The sequence below is a fragment of the Haliotis rubra genome, unplaced genomic scaffold, assembly GCF_003918875.1.
Source record: "Haliotis rubra isolate DU_JTF1 unplaced genomic scaffold, ASM391887v1 Scf1298, whole genome shotgun sequence".
NCBI classification, from domain to species: domain Eukaryota; kingdom Metazoa; phylum Mollusca; class Gastropoda; order Lepetellida; family Haliotidae; genus Haliotis; species Haliotis rubra.
The window spans coordinates 77,677-98,858 of record NW_025765223.1 but is presented as its reverse complement, the minus strand read 5'-3'; the positions used below and the strand labels follow the sequence as shown (position 1 = coordinate 98,858).

At 47.4% G+C, this 21,182-nt stretch overlaps 1 protein-coding gene across 3 annotated transcripts in view; it reads right to left on the bottom strand.

The window, feature by feature from the left end:
* LOC124267045 (presenilins-associated rhomboid-like protein, mitochondrial) overlaps positions 1-21,182 on the bottom strand; it is a 67,195-nt gene that overhangs the window by 27,831 nt on the left and 18,182 nt on the right. For 2 of the 3 annotated variants that reach the window (XM_046701875.1, XM_046701877.1), the window contains exons 3-7: positions 20,697-20,834; positions 18,528-18,666; positions 18,219-18,368; positions 17,652-17,722; positions 10,822-10,932 (exon numbers count right to left, since the gene is read on the bottom strand). In XM_046701875.1, coding sequence (XP_046557831.1) covers positions 10,822-10,932; positions 17,652-17,722; positions 18,219-18,368; positions 18,528-18,666; positions 20,697-20,834 — 609 coding nt within the window. Of the gene's footprint in view, positions 1-5,865; positions 6,063-7,163; positions 7,260-10,821; positions 10,933-17,651; positions 17,723-18,218; positions 18,369-18,527; positions 18,667-20,696; positions 20,835-21,182 lie in introns of those variants that run through there. The other variant, XM_046701876.1, reaches the window with a different exon arrangement.

The window sequence follows — 21,182 nt, the reverse complement described above, 5'->3', positions numbered from 1 at the left end:
GTGTGCGTCTATCGTGCGCGTTAATGCAAACCTGGCACAGTCCCCTTACCGCTAAACGTCCATGAAGATCACCCATTTAAGGATTTGTAAACCTTGTTTCATTTCATCCCAGCTTGTCATTGGTACCTCACACCATCACTGGCACCCATGCTGCAGCTGTTATTCCACCCCATATCGGCCCCATCTCCAAACCGATCCCTTCAGAAACTATGGCCGACATAACGTTTACCTTTGCGCGCGATGACAAGTTACCTGCCGTCAGTACGGAGAAGACAGAAAGATGACTCATCTGTGAAGAGAACTCTTCTCCTCTCCATCTCCATTCTTGTCTACTCCACTGGAGACGTCGGTCGACGTTGATGTTTTATCGTCAGAACTGGCCGTCAAGTCGGGCGTTTTGCACAGACGCCGTGTGAACTGTTCCGTCTGAGACACACCTCTGTTGCTAGGTATGGGGTTGTCTTCATAGATGTCGTGGAACTGTTCTCTGAGACACACCTCTGTTGCTAGGTATGGGGTTGTCTTGCATAGATGTCGTGAAACTGTTCTCTGAGACACACCTCTGTTGCTAGGTATGGGGTTGTCTTGCATAGATGTCGTGAAACTGTTCTCTGAGACACACCTCTGTTGCCAGGTTGGGGGCGTCTTGCATAGATGTCTTGCAGCCTGAATACCAGTTAGGGATATGTATCCTGACCAGTTGAACACACCCTGTCTCAGGTTCAAATTCATGTTAAAGTTGCATTACAATACATCTGTATATGGCAAAGACTCTTCTTCATGTTTGCAAAAAATGAAACATCTGGTAGGTTGGCCTTCCTCGACATACGGCGTAAAATATACCACATTGTTGGCACTTCTTCGAACAGTGGGTAGATAGATTATGCAATTGTGACATATAATTTTGGTACAATTTACACATTTCTGTTTGCCGACATACTAGAGTGATGACACATATTATTTTATTCCTTCGTTGCTTTGCCTTTGCATATGAAGGAATGAAAAAGCACTAAAATCCAGAAATGCTACATTTCGCAATGAACATACTACATATTGTGGTATATGATTTCGACTTCTAAAACATCAATTAATTTCAGCAAACTTTACATAAGTTGACAAGTCATCCCACTGGCTCTATGATTCAGTAATTCCAAACCTTCAAGTTCAAAACCATCTGTGTAAGGTATGGATGAGCAAAGCAAGTGTCTTTCCGAAAAAAGCCCTGACACATTTGGAAACCCCTTTGGTCTAAAACATCAGGGTTAGGGTTAGGGTTGGCCTTCCTCTACATACGGCGTAAAAGATGTCGACACCTAACCCTAACCCCTGCCAATCACAGAATGATGAAAGTATGGCAGAAATTACAGTGCTTCCCTTTATATCAACAAACTTATCATGATAGAACCGTCAACGCGTGGTTGGTATTCGTTCGAGACGACCAGATTCATCATTGTCATCGGCTAGGCGAATGGTGTAGAGGACACAGAGTATGGCCACAACAGCGACGGAGCTGCATTTTGTTTAGTGACTTGTCACGTTGTTTGCTTCTCCATACAGACGAAACGTTATGCTCAAAGGTACATAGAGGAAGTGGACAGGCTTGTGGCGGGTTTAACGGGATGTGGGCCGCCTTCTGATACTTGATTGCCTTATTTCCTGAACGTGTCTGATCCACAGGTTTCCCTTTAATAACATTTTAAAACATTTTGTGTCGTCTTACTTCATAGTGGTCGTCCCCAGTGCTCTCTGAAGGAGTTGTCTCCAACTGACAAAAGCGGAGAACTCCATAGCCTTGTGTGGTGTAGGGTACTCTAGCATCTCGGGGAAAGGATGGGCAGGCATTTACTTTGAGTGTTAGAAGTAGTATTCTAAGATCTATTATCGTTGTTGATAATACTTCAAAATTCTTACGAATACGTCCCCTAACACTTGACCCACATGGGCATGGTGGGCACAGAGTACCCCAGACGAGGCAAGGAGGAACCCATGTAACATACAAATCTATATTGTTACCGATAAAACAAAGAGACCTGAGTTTGGTTGTTGTGATAATATTCGAGACCGTCTCTTGCTGCTGTACTTGGTGGGCTATGACGTAATTCTTGGAAATAATGACATCACTTCCGTTAACAATACCATTGATGGTCCAAACTAAATGTAGACTCCACATCGTTGATGACTATTTACTTCAATTTTGTGACATTTTCCCAGAAGATAGACGTGGCAGTCGCCTGTTGCGCAAGCATGTTCCCTCAGTCATGAAGGTAAAAAGTCAATGGCATAGAGGTCTGTCCAATAAACCCTGTCCAGCGTGGGAGCCAGACAGGGAAGTAAACACTCTTGCCTTGAGGTTCCAAGGCAGGTATCGAATTCTCAGCAAGGAATTGCTCTCATCATGACTTTATACGGATTCTTTAGCAACGTAATTGACCTGACATTAAGTGCATGTATGGTTCGGTCACCCTTGAGGCTGTAGCTAGTGCCAGGTCTTCCAAGGAAGATGATAGTTTAGTTTTGTCCCTACGTTTCAACTGATGGTGTAAAGCAACCAATAAAACCACCGATGTAGTGAGCACTGATGCCAGCGGCCAATGGCGGAAGTGCTGGATAGCCTTCAATAGTTCAATATCGAAGATTTATCGTTTCTTGTATGCATTAGAAATTCCGTAATCATTGGGATAATTATAATCATATTTATTATGTTTTACAGATTAAAGATGAAAATGCAGTAGAGAGGGTTCGGGTGATCCTGGCACAGTCAGGCTGGTAAGGCTCATCATCAGCTCAGGCCCTTGCCCCTCTACACACGCAGCCCAGACAGCGAATGAGACTTCTCACAGGAAACGCTGCCTAGTCACCAAGAACTTTCCGAGAATATGAAGGCTCCCCAACACTGCAGCCATCTGCATTACCCAGAGTGTCAGAAGGGCTGTGCTCGGTGGAGAACCAGGGCACTCTGCTGATCTGCGCTAAGAGATCAGGAGGTACCAAACCAAGGGCACCGAGAACAATGGGGAGCATGACGACAGTGTACTTGGATGCAAGCGCTAATATTTATTATTATTATCATTATAATCAAAGTTATTGATCTGATTCCCCACTGCTGTAGTTATAGAGAGCAGATGTCTAAAGACTGAGTTATTGCACAACATCTGAGGGAACTCCTCCTGAGAAGGGTCGCGGGATAGTTTCCATACATGTAGGTGGTGCTGTAGTGGATTGCAATGGAACCTGTCTCACTTTTGCTGTCTCAGAAGAGTTGGCCCAAGTGGAAGAGGTGCGGCTATCAACAGGATGTTAGGTTTCACATATGTAAGCGAAACTCAGCCTATGCAAGTGAGTGAGTTTGGTTTGACGCTGCTTTTGGCAATATTCCAGCAAAATCGCGGTGGGGAACACCAGAAATGGGCTTCACACATTGTACCCATGTGGAGAATCGAACCCGGATCTTGATTGTGATGAGCGAACGCTTTAACCACTTGGCTACCCCAGCACCTCTATTTAGCCCTGTACTCCAGCCATCTCCAAACACCTTCAGTACAAGCAAGTACTTCAGCAATCTCTAGACACCTTCAGTACATGTACTCCAGCCATCTCCAGACACCTTCAGTATAAGTACTCCAGCCATCTGTAGACAACTCCAGCAATCTCCAGACACCTTCAGTACATGTACTCCAGCAATCACCAGACACCTTCAGTACATGTACTCCAGCCATCTCCAGTATAAGTACTCCAGCCATCTGTAGACAACTCCAGCAAACTCAGACACCTTCAGTACAAGTACTCCAGTCATCTCCAGACACCTTCGTAGTACAAATTACTCCAGTCATCTCCAGACACCTTCAGTACAAGTACTCCAGCAATCACCAGACACCTTCAGTACATGTACTCCAGTCATCTCCAGACACCTTCAGTATAAGTACTCCAGCCATCTGTAGACAACTCCAGCAATCTCCAGACACCTTCAGTACATGTACTCCAGCCATCTCCAGACGCCTTCAGTACAAGTACTGAACCAATCTCTAGACACCATCTGTACATGTACTCCAGCAATCTCCAGTACAAGTACTCCAGCAATCTCCAGACACCTTCAGTACAAGTACTCCAGCAATCTCCAGACACCTTCAGTACAAGTACTCCAGTCATCACCAGACACCTTCAGTATAAGTACTCCAGCCATCTCCAGACACCTTCAGTACAAGTACTCCAGCCATCTGTAGACAACTCCAGCAATCTCCAGACACCTTCAGTATATGTACTCCAGCCAACTCTAGACACCTTCCAAGACAAGTACTCCAGCCATCTCCAGACACCTTCAGTACATGTACTCCAGCCATCTCCAGACACCTTCAGGACATGTACTCCAGCCATCTCCAGACACCTTCAGTACATGTACTCCAGCCATCTCCAGACACCTTCAGTACATGTGCTCCAGCCATCTCCCAGACACCTTCAGTACAAGTACTCCAGCCATCTCCAGACACCTTCAGTACAAGTACTCAGCCATCTCCAGACACCTTCAGTACATGTACTCCAGCCATCTCCAGTAGAAGTACTCCAGCCATCTCCAGACACCTTCAGTACATGTACTCCAGCCATCTCCAGACACCTTCAGTACATGTACTCCAGCCATCTGTAGACAACACCAGCAATCTCCAGACACCTTCAGTACAAGTACTCCAGCCATCTGTAGACAACTCCAGCAATCTCCAGACACCTTCAGTACATGTACTCCAGCCATCTCCAGACACCTTCAGTACATGTACTCCAGCCATCTCCAGACACCTTCAGTACATGTACTCCAGCCATCTCCAGACACCTTCAGTACATGTACTCCAGCCATCTGTAGACAACACCAGCAATCTCCAGACACCTTCAGTACAAGTACTCCAGCCATCTGTAGACAACTCCAGCAATCTCCAGACACCTTCAGTACATGTACTCCAGCCATCTCCAGACACCTTCAGTACATGTACTCCAGCCATCTGTAGACAACTCCAGCAATCACCAGACACCTTCAGTACATGTACTCCAGCCATCTCCAGACACCTTCAGTACATGTACTCCAGCCATCTCCAGACACCTTCAGTACAAGTACTCCAGCAATCACCAGACACCTTCAGTACATGTACTCCAGCAATCACCAGACACCTTCAGTATATGTACTCCAGCCATCTGTAGACAACTCCAGCAATCACCAGACACCTTCAGTACATGTACTCCAGCCATCTCCAGACACCTTCAGTACATGTACTCCAGCCATCTCCAGACACCTTCAGTACATGTACTCTAGCCATCTCCAGACGCCTTCAGTACAAGTACTGAACCAATCTCTAGACACCATCTGTACATGTACTCCAGCAATCTCCAGACACCTTCAGTACAAGTACTCCAGCCATCTCCAGACACCTTCAGTACATGTACTCTAGCCATCTCCAGACGCCTTCAGTACAAGTACTGAACCAATCTCTAGACACCATCTGTACATGTACTCCAGCAATCTCCAGACACCTTCAGTACAAGTACTCCAGCAATCTCCAGACACCTTCAGTACAAGTACTCCAGCAATCTCCAGACACCTTCAGTACAAGTACTCCAGCCATCTCCAGACACCTTCAGTACAAGTACTCCAGTCATCACCAGACACCTTCAGTATAAGTACTCCAGCCATCTCCAGACACCTTCAGTACATGTACTCCAGCCATCTCCAGACACCTTCAGTACAAGTACTCCAGCCATCTCCAGACACCTTCAGTATAAGTACTCCAGCCATCTGTAGACAACTCCAGCAATCTCCAGACACTGAAGTTGCAGGGTCTTTTTTGTTTGGTTCAAAGGCTATTTTTTTAAAAACAAAAATGAACGTTTTGAAATAATGTCCTTTATTGGTGCAACATTTCACTTGTTCCCAGCTGTTTGTTACACCTTTTGTACATAATATATCACACACAGCAGTAACCTAGTGGAGTGTTCATCAAGGTTTTCCTCGCATGTCATGCCAGAATTTCATCACAGCTTGTCTTCTCCTCCACACAACTTCCCTGCCATAGTTTGTGTACCACCTGTTGAAGTCAAAATCTGAGATGTAAGTACTGGAATCTACAGTATGCCTCGTAACAATACATAAAGAATACCATTTACACCACCTCCCTACTGACACACCACCTCCCTACTGACACACCATGTACACCACCTCCCTAATGACACACCACCACCCTACTGAAACATCATGTACACCACCTCCCTACTGACACACCATGTACACCATCTCCCTACTGACACACCATGTACACCACCTCCCTACTGACACACCATGTACACCACCTCCCTAATGACACACCACCACACTCTACTGAAACATCATGTACACCACCTCCCTACTGATACACCATGTACACCATCTCCTACTGACACACCATGTACACCACCTCCCTACTGGACACACACCCACCTCCCTACTGACACACCATGTACACCACCTCCTAATGACACACCACCACCACCTCACTGAAACATCATGTACACCACCTCCCTACTGGACACACCATGTACACCATCTCCCTACTGACACACCATGTACACCACTTCTCTACTGACACACCATGTACAATCATTTCCCCTACTGACACACACACCAAAACCCTACTGAAACACCATGTACACCAATTTCCTTCCTACTGATAAACCATGTACACCATCTCCCTACTGACACACCATGTACATCATCTCCTACTGACACACCATGTACAATCCACCTCCCTATTGATTACACACCATGTACATGACCTCCTACTGACACACCATGTACATCACTCACCTCCTACTGACACACCCAAAACCCTACTGGGACACACCATGTACACCACCTCCTACTGGACACACCATGTACACTACCTAACTACTGGCACACCCATGTACACCACCTCCCTACTGACACACCATGTACACCACTACACCCTACTGACACACACCATGTACACCACCTCCTACTGACACTACACCAGAGTAGACCACCACCCTACTGACACACACCATGTACACCACCTCCCTACTGACTGACACACCAGAGTAGACTTCACATTTGTACACCACCTCCCTACTGACACACACTAGAGTAGACCACCTCCCTACTGACACACCAGAGTAGACCATGTAATCTTCATAATCCAAACAACATTCCTCCCAGATGAGCAGCATGGTCGAACATGCTTCAGCCCAAGAGAAGTCCAACAACGCCGAGGACGACATCTAGTTAATGCCTAAAGCAACAACACAATAAAGAATGTTACTAATAAGTTTATCTAATGTATATGTTATATACAGGGTGAAAGTCTGTCCATCAGATCCAGTGTGTGTAGGTCATGTATTCACATTATTAGCTGAGAATGAGTATGGCACAATCTCCCACCAACCCTGACAAGATGTACTTACATTACTAGCTGAGAATGAGTGTGGCACAATCTCCCACTAACCCTGACAAGATGTACTTACATTACTAGCTGAGAATGAGTGAGGCACAATCTCCCACCAACTCTCACATGATGTACTTACATTACTAGCTGAGAATGAGTGTGGCACAATCTCCCACCAACCCTCACATGATGTAATTTACATTACTAGCTGAGAATGAGTGTGGCACAATCTCCCACTAACCCTGACAAGATGTACTTTACATTACTAGCTGAGAATGAGTGAGGCACAATCTCCCACCAACTCTCACATGATGTACTTACATTACTAGCTGAGAATGAGTGTGGCACAATCTCCCACCAACCCTCACATGATGTACTTACATTACTAGCTGAGAATGAGTGTGGCACAATCTCCCACTAACCCTGGATAAGATGTACTTACATTACAAGCTGAGAATGAGTGAGGCACAATCTCCCACCAACCCTCACATGATGTACTTTACATTACTAGCTGAGAAATGAGTGAGGCACAATCTCCCACCAACCCTCACATGATGTACTTACATTACTAGCTGAGAATGAGTGAGGCACAATCACCCACCAACCCTTACATAATGTACTTACATTACTAGCTGAGAATGAGTGTGGCACAATCACCCACCAACCCTGACAAGATGTACTTACATTACTAGCTGAAAATGAGTGTGGCACAATCCCTCCACCAACCCTGACAAGATGTACTTACATTACTAGCTGAGAATGAGTGAGGCACAATCACCCACCAACCCTTACATAATGTACTTACATTACTAGCTGAGAATGAGTGTGGCACAATCACCCACCAACCCTGACAAGATGTACTTACATTACTAGCTGAGAATGAGTGTGGCACAATCCTCCACCACCAACCCTCACATGATGTACTTACATTACTAGCTGAGAATGAGTGTGGCACCATCCCCCACCAACCCTCACATGATGTACTTACATTACTAGCTGAGAATGAGTGTGGCACAATCTCCCACTAACCCTGACAAGATGTACTTACATTACTAGCTGAGAAATGAGTGTGGCACAATCCCCCACCAACCCTCAGATGATGTACTTACATTACTAGCTGAGAATGAGTGTGGCACAATCCTCCACCAACCCTCACATGATGTACTTACATTACTAGCTGAGAATGAGTAATGCACAATCCTCCACCAACCCTCACAAGATGTACTTTACATTACTAGCTGAGAATGAGGAGGCACAATCTCCCACCAACCCTGACAAGATGTACTTACATTACCAGCTGAGAATGAGTATGGCACAATCACCCACCAAGCCTCACATGATGTACTTACATTACTAGCTGAGAATGAGTGTGGCACACCTCCCACTAACCCTGACAAGATGTACTTACATTACTAGCTGAGAATGAGTGTGGCACAATCCCCCACCAACCCTCAGATGATGTACTTACATTACTACCTGAGAATGAGTGTGGCACAATCCTCCACCAACCCTCACATGATGTACTTACATTACTAGCTGAGAATGAGTAATGCACAATCCTCCACCAACCCATGATCACAAGATGTACAATCACCCACTCAACCTCCTGACATGATTACTTACATTACTAGCTGAGAATGAGTGAGGCACAATCTCCCACCAACCCTGACAAGATGTACTTACATTACCAGCTGAGAATGAGTATGGCACAATCACATGATGTACCACCAACCCCTCACATGGTGTACTTACATTACTAGCTTAGAATGAGTGTGGCACAATCACCCACCAACCCTCACATGATGTACTTACATTACTAGCTGAGAATGAGTGTGGCACAATCTCCCACCAACTCTGACATGATGTACTTACATTACTACCTGAGAATGAGTGTGGCACACCACAATCTCCCACCAACCCTGACAAGATGAACTTACATTACTAGCTGAGAATGAGTGTGGCACAATCCCCCACCAACCCTCAGATGATGTACTTTACATTACTAGCTGAGAATGAGTGTGGCACAATCCTCCACCAACCCTCACATGATGTACTTACATTACTAGCTGAGAATGAGTGTGGCACAATCCTCCACCAACCCTCACAAGATGTACTTACATTACTAGCTGAGAATGAGTGAGGCACAATCTCCCACCAACCCTGACAAGCTGAGAATGAGTGGCAAATCACCCACCAACTCTTGACACTTACATTACTAGCTGAGAAATGAGTGTGGCACAATCTCCCACCAACCCTCACATGATGTACTAACATTACTAGCTGAGAATGAGTGAGGCACAATCTCCCACCAACTCCTGACATGATGTACTTACATTACTAGCTGAGAATGAGTGTGGCACAATCTCCCACCAACCCTCACATGATGTACTTACATTACTAGCTGAGAATGAGTGTGGCACAATCACCCACCAACCCTCACAAGATGTACTTACATTACTAGCTGAGAATGAGTGTGGCACAATCTCCCACCAACTCTGACATGATGTACTTACATTACTAGCTGAGAATGAGTGTGGCACAATCTCCCACCAACCCTCACAAGATGTACTTACATTACTAGCTGAGAATGAGTGTGGCACAATCTCCCACCAACTCTGACATGATGTACTTACATTACTAGCTGAGAATGAGTGTGGCACAATCTCCCACCAACCCTGACAAGATGTACTTACATTACTAGCTGAGAATGAGTGTGGCACAATCTCCCACCAACCCTGACATGATGTACTTACACATTACTAGCTGAGAAATGAGTGTGGCACAATCCTCCCACCAACCCTGACATGATGTACTATTTACATTACTTAGCTGAGAATGAGTGTGGCACACCTCCCACCAACCCTGAGAATGAGTGTGGCACAATCACATGATGTACTTACATTACTAGCTGAGAATGAGTGTGTGGCACAATCTCCCACCAACCCTGACATGATGTACTTACATTACTTAGCTGAGAATGAGTGTGGCACAATCACCCACCCACCAACCCTGACATTAGATGTACTTACATTACTACTAGCTGAGAATGAGTGTGGCACAATCTCCCACCAACCCCTGACAAGATGTACTTACATTACATTAGCTGAGAATGAGTGTGGCACAATCTCCCACCAACTCTACTTACATTACATGAGATGTACTTACATTACAAGATAGCTGAGAATGAGTGTGGCACAATCTCCCACCAACCCTGACAAGATGTACTTACATTACTAGCTGAGAATGAGTGTGGCACAATCTCCCACCAACTCTGACATGATGTACTTACATTACTAGCTGAGAATGAGTGAGGCACAATCTCCCACCAACTCTGACATGATGTACTTACATTACTAGCTGAGAATGAGTGAGGCACAATCTCCCACCAACTCTGACATGATGTACTTACATTACTAGCTGAGAATGAGTGAGGCACAATCTCCCCGAGGAATGCGATACTGAGCCTGGCATCAGGGTAGGAGATACAAACAGCTCCCAGAACTGCCATCAATGCTCCAGACTGAAACAATTACATGTTGCAGTATATATGCATGATCTTGATGCGATAATGGATCTCATTTAATTTCCCCTCAACCAACTGGTCTACTTGTGACAAGACAGTGTACAAGGCCCCTACAGATGGAACTCGCACAACCAATGGAGGTCGCTCACAACACCAGAATATGGACTTGATTCAACCAAGTGTTTCCACTATCTGGTATATACGGGATTAGAATGTCCGGTAATTTCAAAAGCTGTCTGTCATCATGTCCGGCAAATTATAAAATTAATTTTCAACTTAGGGTCAATTTTATTTCTCCTCAAAACATATTACGTCTTCACACTGAGGTGTCAAATAAAAAATATGCAGTTTCAGAAAAAAACATGCTAAAAATAGTGGCCTTGCGATACCCTTTACATTTCTTATTTGGTGTAAGGTATCACGCACAAGGAAAAGCGGGATCACCTGACCAATAAAACTTAAGAATGATCTGTATTTGAAATAACATTAAGAACCTACAGACACACAGTACACCACCTCCCTACTGACACATAGTACACCACCTCCCTACTGACACACAGTACACCACCTCCCTACTGACACACAGTACACCACCTCCCTACTGACACACAGTACACCACCTCCGTACCGACACACAGTACACCACCTCCCTACTGACACACAGTACACCACCTCCCTACTGACACACAGTACATCACCACCCTACTGACACACAGTACACCACCTCCCTACTGACACACAGGACACCACCTCCCTACTGACACACAGTACACCACCTCCCTACTGACACACAGTACACCACTTCCCTACTGACACACAGTGCACCACCTCCCTACTGACACACAGGATACCACCACCCTACTGACACACAGTACACCACCACCCTACTGGCACACAGTACATCACTTCCCTACTGACACTTCAGTACACCACCACCCTACTGGACACTTAGTAGTACACCACCACCCTACTGACACACAGTACACACTTACCACCTTACTGACACACAGTATTATCACTTCCCTACTGACACTAGTACACCACTTCCTACTGACACTCAGTACATATCCACCCTACTGACACACAGTACATCACTTCCTACTGACACACAGTAGACAACCACCCTACTGACACACAGTACATCACTACTCCTACTGACACACAGTACATCACTTCCTACTGGACACACAGTACATCACTTTCCCTACTGACACACAGTGCACCTACCACCCTACTGGACACATAGTACACCACTCCATCCTACTGACACACAGTACACCACACTCTCTACTGACACACAGTACATCACCTTCCTACTGACACACAGTACATATCCACCCTACTGACACACAGTACACCACCACTCCTACTGGACACATAGTAGTACACTTTCACCTCTACTGACACACAGTACATCACTTCCCTACTGACACAGTACATATCCACACTGGACACACAGTACATCACCTCTACTGACACACAGTACATATCACTCCTCCTACTGACACACAGTAGACAACTTCCACCCTACTGGACACACAGTACACCACTTTACTATACACAGGATACCACCACCCTACAGACACACAGTACACCACACTTCCCTACTGACACACAGGATACCACCACCCTACTGGACACACAGTACAATTTCACTTCCTACTGGGACACACAGTACACCACTCTCCCTACTGACACTCAGTACACCACACCTCACTGACACACAGTACACCACCAATTCTACTGGACACACAGTACCCTACCCTACTGACACTCAGTACACTCACTTCCTACTGACACACAGTACACCACCACCCTACTGACTCCAGTACATCACCTCCCTATTGACACACAGTAGACAACCACCCTACTGACACACAGTACACCACCACCCTACTGACACACAGTACATCACCACCCTACTGACACACAGTACATCACCTCCCTACTGACACACAGTACATCACCTCCCTACTGACACACAGTAGACCACCATCCTACTGACACACAGTACACCACCACCCTCCCTACTGACACACAGTACACCACCTCCCTACTGACACACAGTACACCACCTCCCTACTGACACTCAGTACACCACCTCCTACTGACACACAGTACAATTCACCACCCTACTGACACACAGTACACCACCTTCTACTGACACACAGTATATCACCTCCCTACTGACACTATCAGTACATATCCATCCCTACTGACACACACACCCACTTCCTGTACACATCACCTCCTTCCTACTGACACACAGTACATCACCTTCCTACTGACACACAGTAGACCACCACCCTACTGACACACAGTACACCACCTCCCTACTGACACACAGTACATACCACCACCACCCTACTGACACACAGTACACCACCTCCCTACTGACACAGGATACCACCTCCCACTGACACACAGTAGACAACCACCCTACTGACACACAGTACATCACTACCCCTACTGACACACAGTATATCACCTCCTACTGACACACAGTACATCACCCTCACTACTCACCTCCCCTACTGACACACAGTAGACCACCACCCTACTGACACACAGTACACCACCACCCTACTGACACACAGTACACCACCTCTCTACTGACACACAGTACATCACCTCCCTACTGACACTCAGTACATATCCACCCTACTGACACACAGTACACCACCACCCTACTGACACACAGTACACCACCTCTCTACTGACACACAGTACATCACCTCCCTACTGACACTCAGTACATATCCACCCTACTGACACACAGTACATCACCTCCCTACTGACACACAGTACATCACCTCCCTACTGACACACAGTAGACAACCACCCTACTGACACACAGTACACCACTTCCCTACTGACACACAGGATACCACCACCCTACTAGACACACAGTACACCACCTCCCTACTGACACACAGGATACCACCACCCTACTGACACACAGTACACCACCTCCCTACTGACACACAGTACACCACCTCCCTACTGACACTCAGTACACCACCACCCTACTGACACACAGTACACCACCACCCTACTGACACACAGTACATCACCTCCCTACTGACACACAGTACACCACCACCCTACTGACACACAGTACATCACCTCCGTACTGACACACAGTAGACAACCACCCTACTGACACACAGTACACCACCACCCTACTGACACACAGTAGTACATCACCACCCTACTGACACACAGTACATCACCTCCCTACTGACACACAGTACATCACCTCCCTACTGACACACAGTAGACCACCATCCTACTCACACACAGTACACAACCACCCTACTGACACACAGTACACCACCTCTCTACTGACACACAGTACATCACCTCCCTACTGACACTCAGTACATATCCACCCTACTGACACACAGTACACCACCACTCTACTGACACACAGTACACCACCTTCTACTGGACACACAGTATATCACTTCCCTACTGGACACTCAGTACATATCCATCCTATTGACACACAGTATATCACCTCCTACTGACACACAGTACATCACCTCCCTACTGACACACAGTAGACCACCACCCTACTGACACACAGTACACCACTTCCCTACTGACACACAGGATACCACCACCCTACTGACACACAGTACACCACCTCCCTACTGGACACACAGGATACCACCACTGACTGGACACACAGTACACCACTCACCTCTACTGACACACAGTACACCACTCACTCCTACTGGACACACAGTACACCACCTCTCTACTGGACACAGTAGTATATCACTTCCCTACTGACACACAGTAGACAACCACCCTACTGACACACAGTACATCACCTCCCTACTGACACACAGTACATCACCTCCCTACTGACACACAGTACACCACCACCCTACTGACACACAGTACACCACCTCCCTACTGACACACAGTACACCACCACCCTATTGACACACAGTACACCACCTCCCTACTGACACACAGTACACCACTTCTCTACTGACACACAGTACACCACCTCCCTACTGACACACAGTACACCACCACCCTACAGCACAGTACACCACCTCCCTACTGACACACAGTACACCACCACCCTACTGACACACAGTACACCACCACCCTACTGACACTCAGTACACCACCACCCTACTGACACACAGGATACCACCACCCTACTGGATACACAGTACACTCACTCTCCTACTGACACACAGTACACCACCTTCCTACTGACACTAGTACACCACCAATTCTACTGGACACACAGTACACTTTTCCTACTTACCCTACTGGACACACAGTATATCACTTCCCTACTGACACACAGTACACCACCACCTCTACTGGACACATAGTATATCACTTCCTGCATTGACACACAGTAGACAACCAATTTACTGACACTTCAGTACACCACCACTCCTACTGACACATAGTAGTACACCACCACTCCTACTGGACACACAGTACATCACTTCCTACTGACACACAGTACACCACCACCCTACTGGACACAGTACATCACTCCTGATTGACACACAGTAGACAACCACCCTACTGACACACAGTACACCACCACCCCACTGACACAGTAGTACATCACCAATTCCTACTGACACACAGTACATCACTTCCCTACTGACACACAGTATCACTTCCCTACTGACACACAGTAGACCACCATCCTACTGACACACAGTACACAACCACCCTACTGACACACAGTACACCACCTTCTACTGACACACAGTATTATCACCTCCTACTGACACTCAGTACATATCCACCTTCCCTACTGACACACAGTACACCACTAATTCTACTGACACATAGTAGTACACCACCTTCTACTGGACACACAGTACATCACTTCCCTACTGGACACTAATACATACTATATCCATCCTATTGACACACAGTACATCACTTCCTACTGACACACACAGTACATAATCACTTCCTACTGACACACAGTAGACCACCACCCTACTACACATAGTACACCACCACCTACTGGACACACAGGATACCACCACCCTACTGACACACAGTACACCACCTCCCTACTGACACACAGGATACCACCACCCTACTGACACACAGTACACCACCAATTCCTACTGACACACAGTAGTAACTTACTACCCTACTGACACACAGTACACCACCTTCTCTACTGACACACATAGTACATCACCTTCCTACTGACACACAGTAGACAACCACCCTACTGACACACAGTACATCACCTCCCTACTGACACACAGTACATCACCTCCCTACTGACACACAGTACACCACCACCTACTCTACTGACACACAGTACACCACCTCCTACTGACACACACACCAACTTCCTACACACAGTACACCACTTCCCTACTGACACACAGTACACCACTTCTCTACTGGACACACAGTACACCACCTCCCTACTGACACACAGTACACCACCACCCTACAGCACAGTACACCACCTCCCTACTGACACACAGTACACCACCACCCTACTGACACACAGTACACCACCACCCTACTGACACACAGTACACCACCACCCTACTGACACACAGTAGACCACCACCCTACTGACACACAGTACATCACCTCCCTACTGACACACAGTACACCACCTCCCTACTGACACACAGTACACCACCACCCTACTGACACACAGTACATCACCACCCTACTGACACTCAGTACACCACCTCCCTACTGACACACAGTACACCACAACCCTACTGACACACAGTACACCACCTCCCTACTGATACGCAGTAGACCACCTTCCTACTGACACTCAGTAGACCACCGCCCTACTGACACACAGTACACCACCACCCTACTGACACACAGTACACCACCACCCTACTGACACTCAGTACACCACCACCCTACTGACACACAGTACACCACAACCCTACTGACACACAGTACACCACCTCCCTACTGACACACAGTACACCACCTCCCTACTGACACACAGTACACCACCTCCCTACTGACACACAGTACACCACCTCCCTACTGACACACAGTACACCACCACCCTACTGACACACAGTACATCACCTCCCTACTGACACACAGTAGACAACCACCCTACTGACACACAGTACACCACCTCCCTACTGACACACAGTACACCACCTCCCTACTGACACACAGTGCACCACCTCCCTACTGACACACAGTACACAACCACCCTACTGACACACAGTACACCACCTCCCTACTGACACACAGTACACCACCTCCCTACTGACACAGAGTACACCACCTCCCTACTGACACACAGTACACCACCACCCTACTGACACACAGTACACCACCTCCCTACTGACACACAGTACACCACCACCCTACTGACACACAGTACACCACCACCCTACTGACACACAGTACACCACCACCCTACTGACACACAGTACACCACCACCCTACTGACACACAGTACACCACCTCCCTACTGACACACAGTACACCACCACCCTACTGACACACAGTACACCACCACCCTACTGACACACAGTACACCACCTCCCTACTGACACACAGTACACCACCACCCTACTGACACACAGTACACCACCACCCTACTGACACACAGTACACCACCTCCCTACAGACACACAGTACACCACCACTGACACACAGTACACCACCACCCTACTGACACAAAGCACTGGAAGTATGAGAACACTCACTGCTCCAAGAGATGGAACTGGTCGACCTCTTAGGACTTTGTGAACAGTGCTTGCAAAAGAAGACACTGCAGCTGAAATGACAGGGGACAAAAAGCTGTTGACTTACAAAAGTCTCTGAAACTTTACACTGAAAACTGAAGATAATAAAATCATGTACTGACACTAAACAGTAGACAGTTGCACTCAGGTAGACACCTGACCATTTACAACACCTACCTGCACTCAGGTAGACACCTGACCATTTACAACACCTACCTGCACTCAGGTAGACAGCTGACCATTTACAACACTGACCTGCACTCAGGTAGACACCTGACCATTTACAACACTGACCTGCACTCAGGTAGACACCTGACCATTTACAACACCTACCTGCACTCAGGTAGACAGCTGACCATTTACAACACTGACCTGCACTCAGGTAGACACCTGACCATTTACAACACTGACCTGCACTCAGGTAGACACCTGACCATTTACAACACCTACCTGCACTCAGGTAGACAGCTGACCATTTACAACACTGACCTGCACTCAGGTAGACCGCTGACAATTCACAACACTGACCTGCACTCAGGTAGACGGCTGACAGTTGCTCCTTCCCAAATAGGTCAAGTGAGATAGATGAAAATGACCACAGCACATACATATTGGCTGCAAGATGCAGGAAGCTGAAGTGGCTGAATGCACTCAGTATCATAGAGGGAAGGGGTCTACCTGAAACAAAAGACTCAGTATCATAGAGGGAAGGGGTCTACCTGAAACAATACACTCAGTATCATGGAGGGAAGGGATCTACCTGAAACAATACACTCAGTATCACGGAAGGGAGAGGAAGGGAGTGCAGTGCTGTAGTTAACCTTAGTTTTTACAAACCTGGAGCAGAAGAAAAGTATTTCATCAGTATGGGAGTTAGAGATGGGATCCTCCAGAGTAGGAACACACCGATATTGGATGCAACCACACCCAATACAACTTTCTGACCAGGGCTGAAGTTAGTCCAGATAGAGTTGAGCTGAAACAAACATAGGACAGAGGATTATGGTTGAGTGAAAGTCGGTCTACTTTAAACAACACTTAGATGGTGGTGGTGTAGTTGGTGTCGGTGGTGTTAGTGGGTGGTACTGGTGGTGTAGGTGGTGGTGTAGATGGTGTCGGTGGTGTTAGTGGGTGATACTGGTGGTGTAGATGGTGTCGGTGGTGTTTGTGGGTGATACTGGTGGTGGTGCAGATGGTGTCGGTGGTGTTAGTGGGTGATACTGGTGGTGTAGATGGTGTCAGTTGGTGATACGGGTGGTGGTGTAGATGGTGTTGGTGGTGTTAGTGGGTGATACAGGTGGTGGTGTAGATGGTGTCGGTGGTGTTAGTGGGTGATACGGGTGGTGGTGTAGATGGTGTCGGTGGTGTTTGTGGGTGATACTGGTGGTGGTGTAGATCGTGTCGGTGGTGTTAGTGAGTGATACTGGTGGTGGTGTAGATGGTGTCGGTGGTGTTAGTGGGTGATACTGGTGGTGGTGTAGATGGTGTCGGTGGTGTTAGTGGGTGATACTGGTGGTGGTGTAGATGGTGTCGGTGGTGTTAGTGGGTGATACTGGTGGTGGTGTAGATGGTGTCGGTGGTGTTAGTGGGTGATACTGGTGGTGGTGTAGATGGTGTCGGTGGTGTTAGTGGGTGATACTGGTGGTGGTGTAGATGGTGTCAGTGGTGTTAGTGGGTGATACTGGTGGTGGTGTAGATGGTGTCGGTGGTGTTTGTGGGTGATACTGGTGGTGGTGTAGATGGTGTCGGTGGTGTTAGTGGGTGATACTGGTGGTGTAGATGGTGTCAGTGGTGGTGATACTGGTGGTGGTGTAGATGGTGTCGGGTGGTGTTAGTGGGTGATACAGGTGGTGGTGTAGATGGTGTCAGTGGTGTTAGTGGGTGATACTGGTGGTGGTGTAGATGGTGTCGGTGGTGTTAGTGGTGGGTGATAATGGTGGTGGTGTAGATGGTGTCGGTGGTGTTAGTGGGTGATAGTGTTGTAAGTGGGTGAAGGTGGTGGTTTAGATGGTGTCGGTGGTGTTAGTGGGTGATACTGGTGGTGATGTAGATGGTGTCGGTGGTGTTAGTGGGTGATACTGGTGGTGGTGCAGATGGTGTCGGTGGTGTTAGTGGGTGATAATTGGGGTGGTGTAGATTGTGTCAGTGGTGTTAGTGGGTGATACGGGTGGTGGTGTAGATGGTGTCGGTGGTGTTAGTGGGTGATATGGGTGGTGGTGTAGATGGTGTCGGTGGTGTTAATGGGTGATACTGGTGGTGGTGTAGATGGTGTCGGTGGTGTTAGTGGGTGATACCTGGTGGTGGTGTAGATGGTGTCGGTGGTGTTAGTGGGTGATACTGGTGGTGGTGTAGATGGTGTCGGTGGTGTTAGTTGATACTGGTGGTGGTGTAGATATGTCGGTGGTGTGTGGGTGATACTGGTGGTGGTGTAGATAGTGGTGGTGGTGGTGTTGGTGTAGAATGGTGTGGATAGATGGGTGGTGTTTAGTGGGTGATACCGGTGGTGGTGTAGATGGTGTCGTGGTGTTAGTGGGTGATACTGGTGGTGGTGTAGATGGTGTCGATGGTGTCGTGGTGTTAGTGGGTGATACTGGTGGTGGTGCAGATGGTGTCGGTGGTGTTAGTGGGGTGATACTGGTGGTGTAGATGGTGGTGTTAGTTGGTGATACTGGTGGTGGTGTAGATGGTGTCGGTGGTGTTAGTGGGTGATACTGGTGGTGGTGTAGATGGTGTCGGTGGTGTTAGTGGGTGATACTGGTGGTGGTGTAGATGGTGTCGGTGGTGTTAGTGGGTGATACTGGTGGTGGGGATGGTGGTCCGCGGTGTTAGTGGGTGATACTGGTGGTGGTGTAGATGGTGTCGGTGGGGATGGGGATGCTAGTGGTGTGGTATACTGATGACGCTTGATGGACATGCTGTTGGTGATTTTGGTTGTCGGGGTGGCAGCAGGTGTGATGGTGTAGATGTGGTGGAAGTAAGAAGTAACATTAAAGTAAACATAGATACATGAGCTCGGAATCCAAAACTCTTTGCCAGTGCTGCATCTAAGTTCTTTCTGTTCCCATCATTATGAAGCCGCCTGGCATAGTAGCGGAGAGTCTCATACTGCCAGACCATTGCCCCAGTGAAACTGGCCCCACAAACCTGCAACACAAGAAAACAATAGCATAAGTAAAGAACAGTATGGCATAAAAAAAAACAATGTGGAGATACGGCATGTACACACTGGAAGGTCCAGATAAGTTACTGCCCCATGCCCACCACTCTATCCCCAACACCCACTGCAAGGTCCCGATAAGTTACTGCCCCATGCCCACCACTCTATCCCCACCACCCACTGCACAGTCCCGATAAGTTACTGCCCCATGCCCACCACTCTATCCCCACCACCCACTGCAAGGTCCCGATAAGTTACTGCCCCATGCCCACCACTCTATCCCCACCACCCACTGCAAGAGTCCCGATAAGTTACTGCCCCATGCCCACCACTCT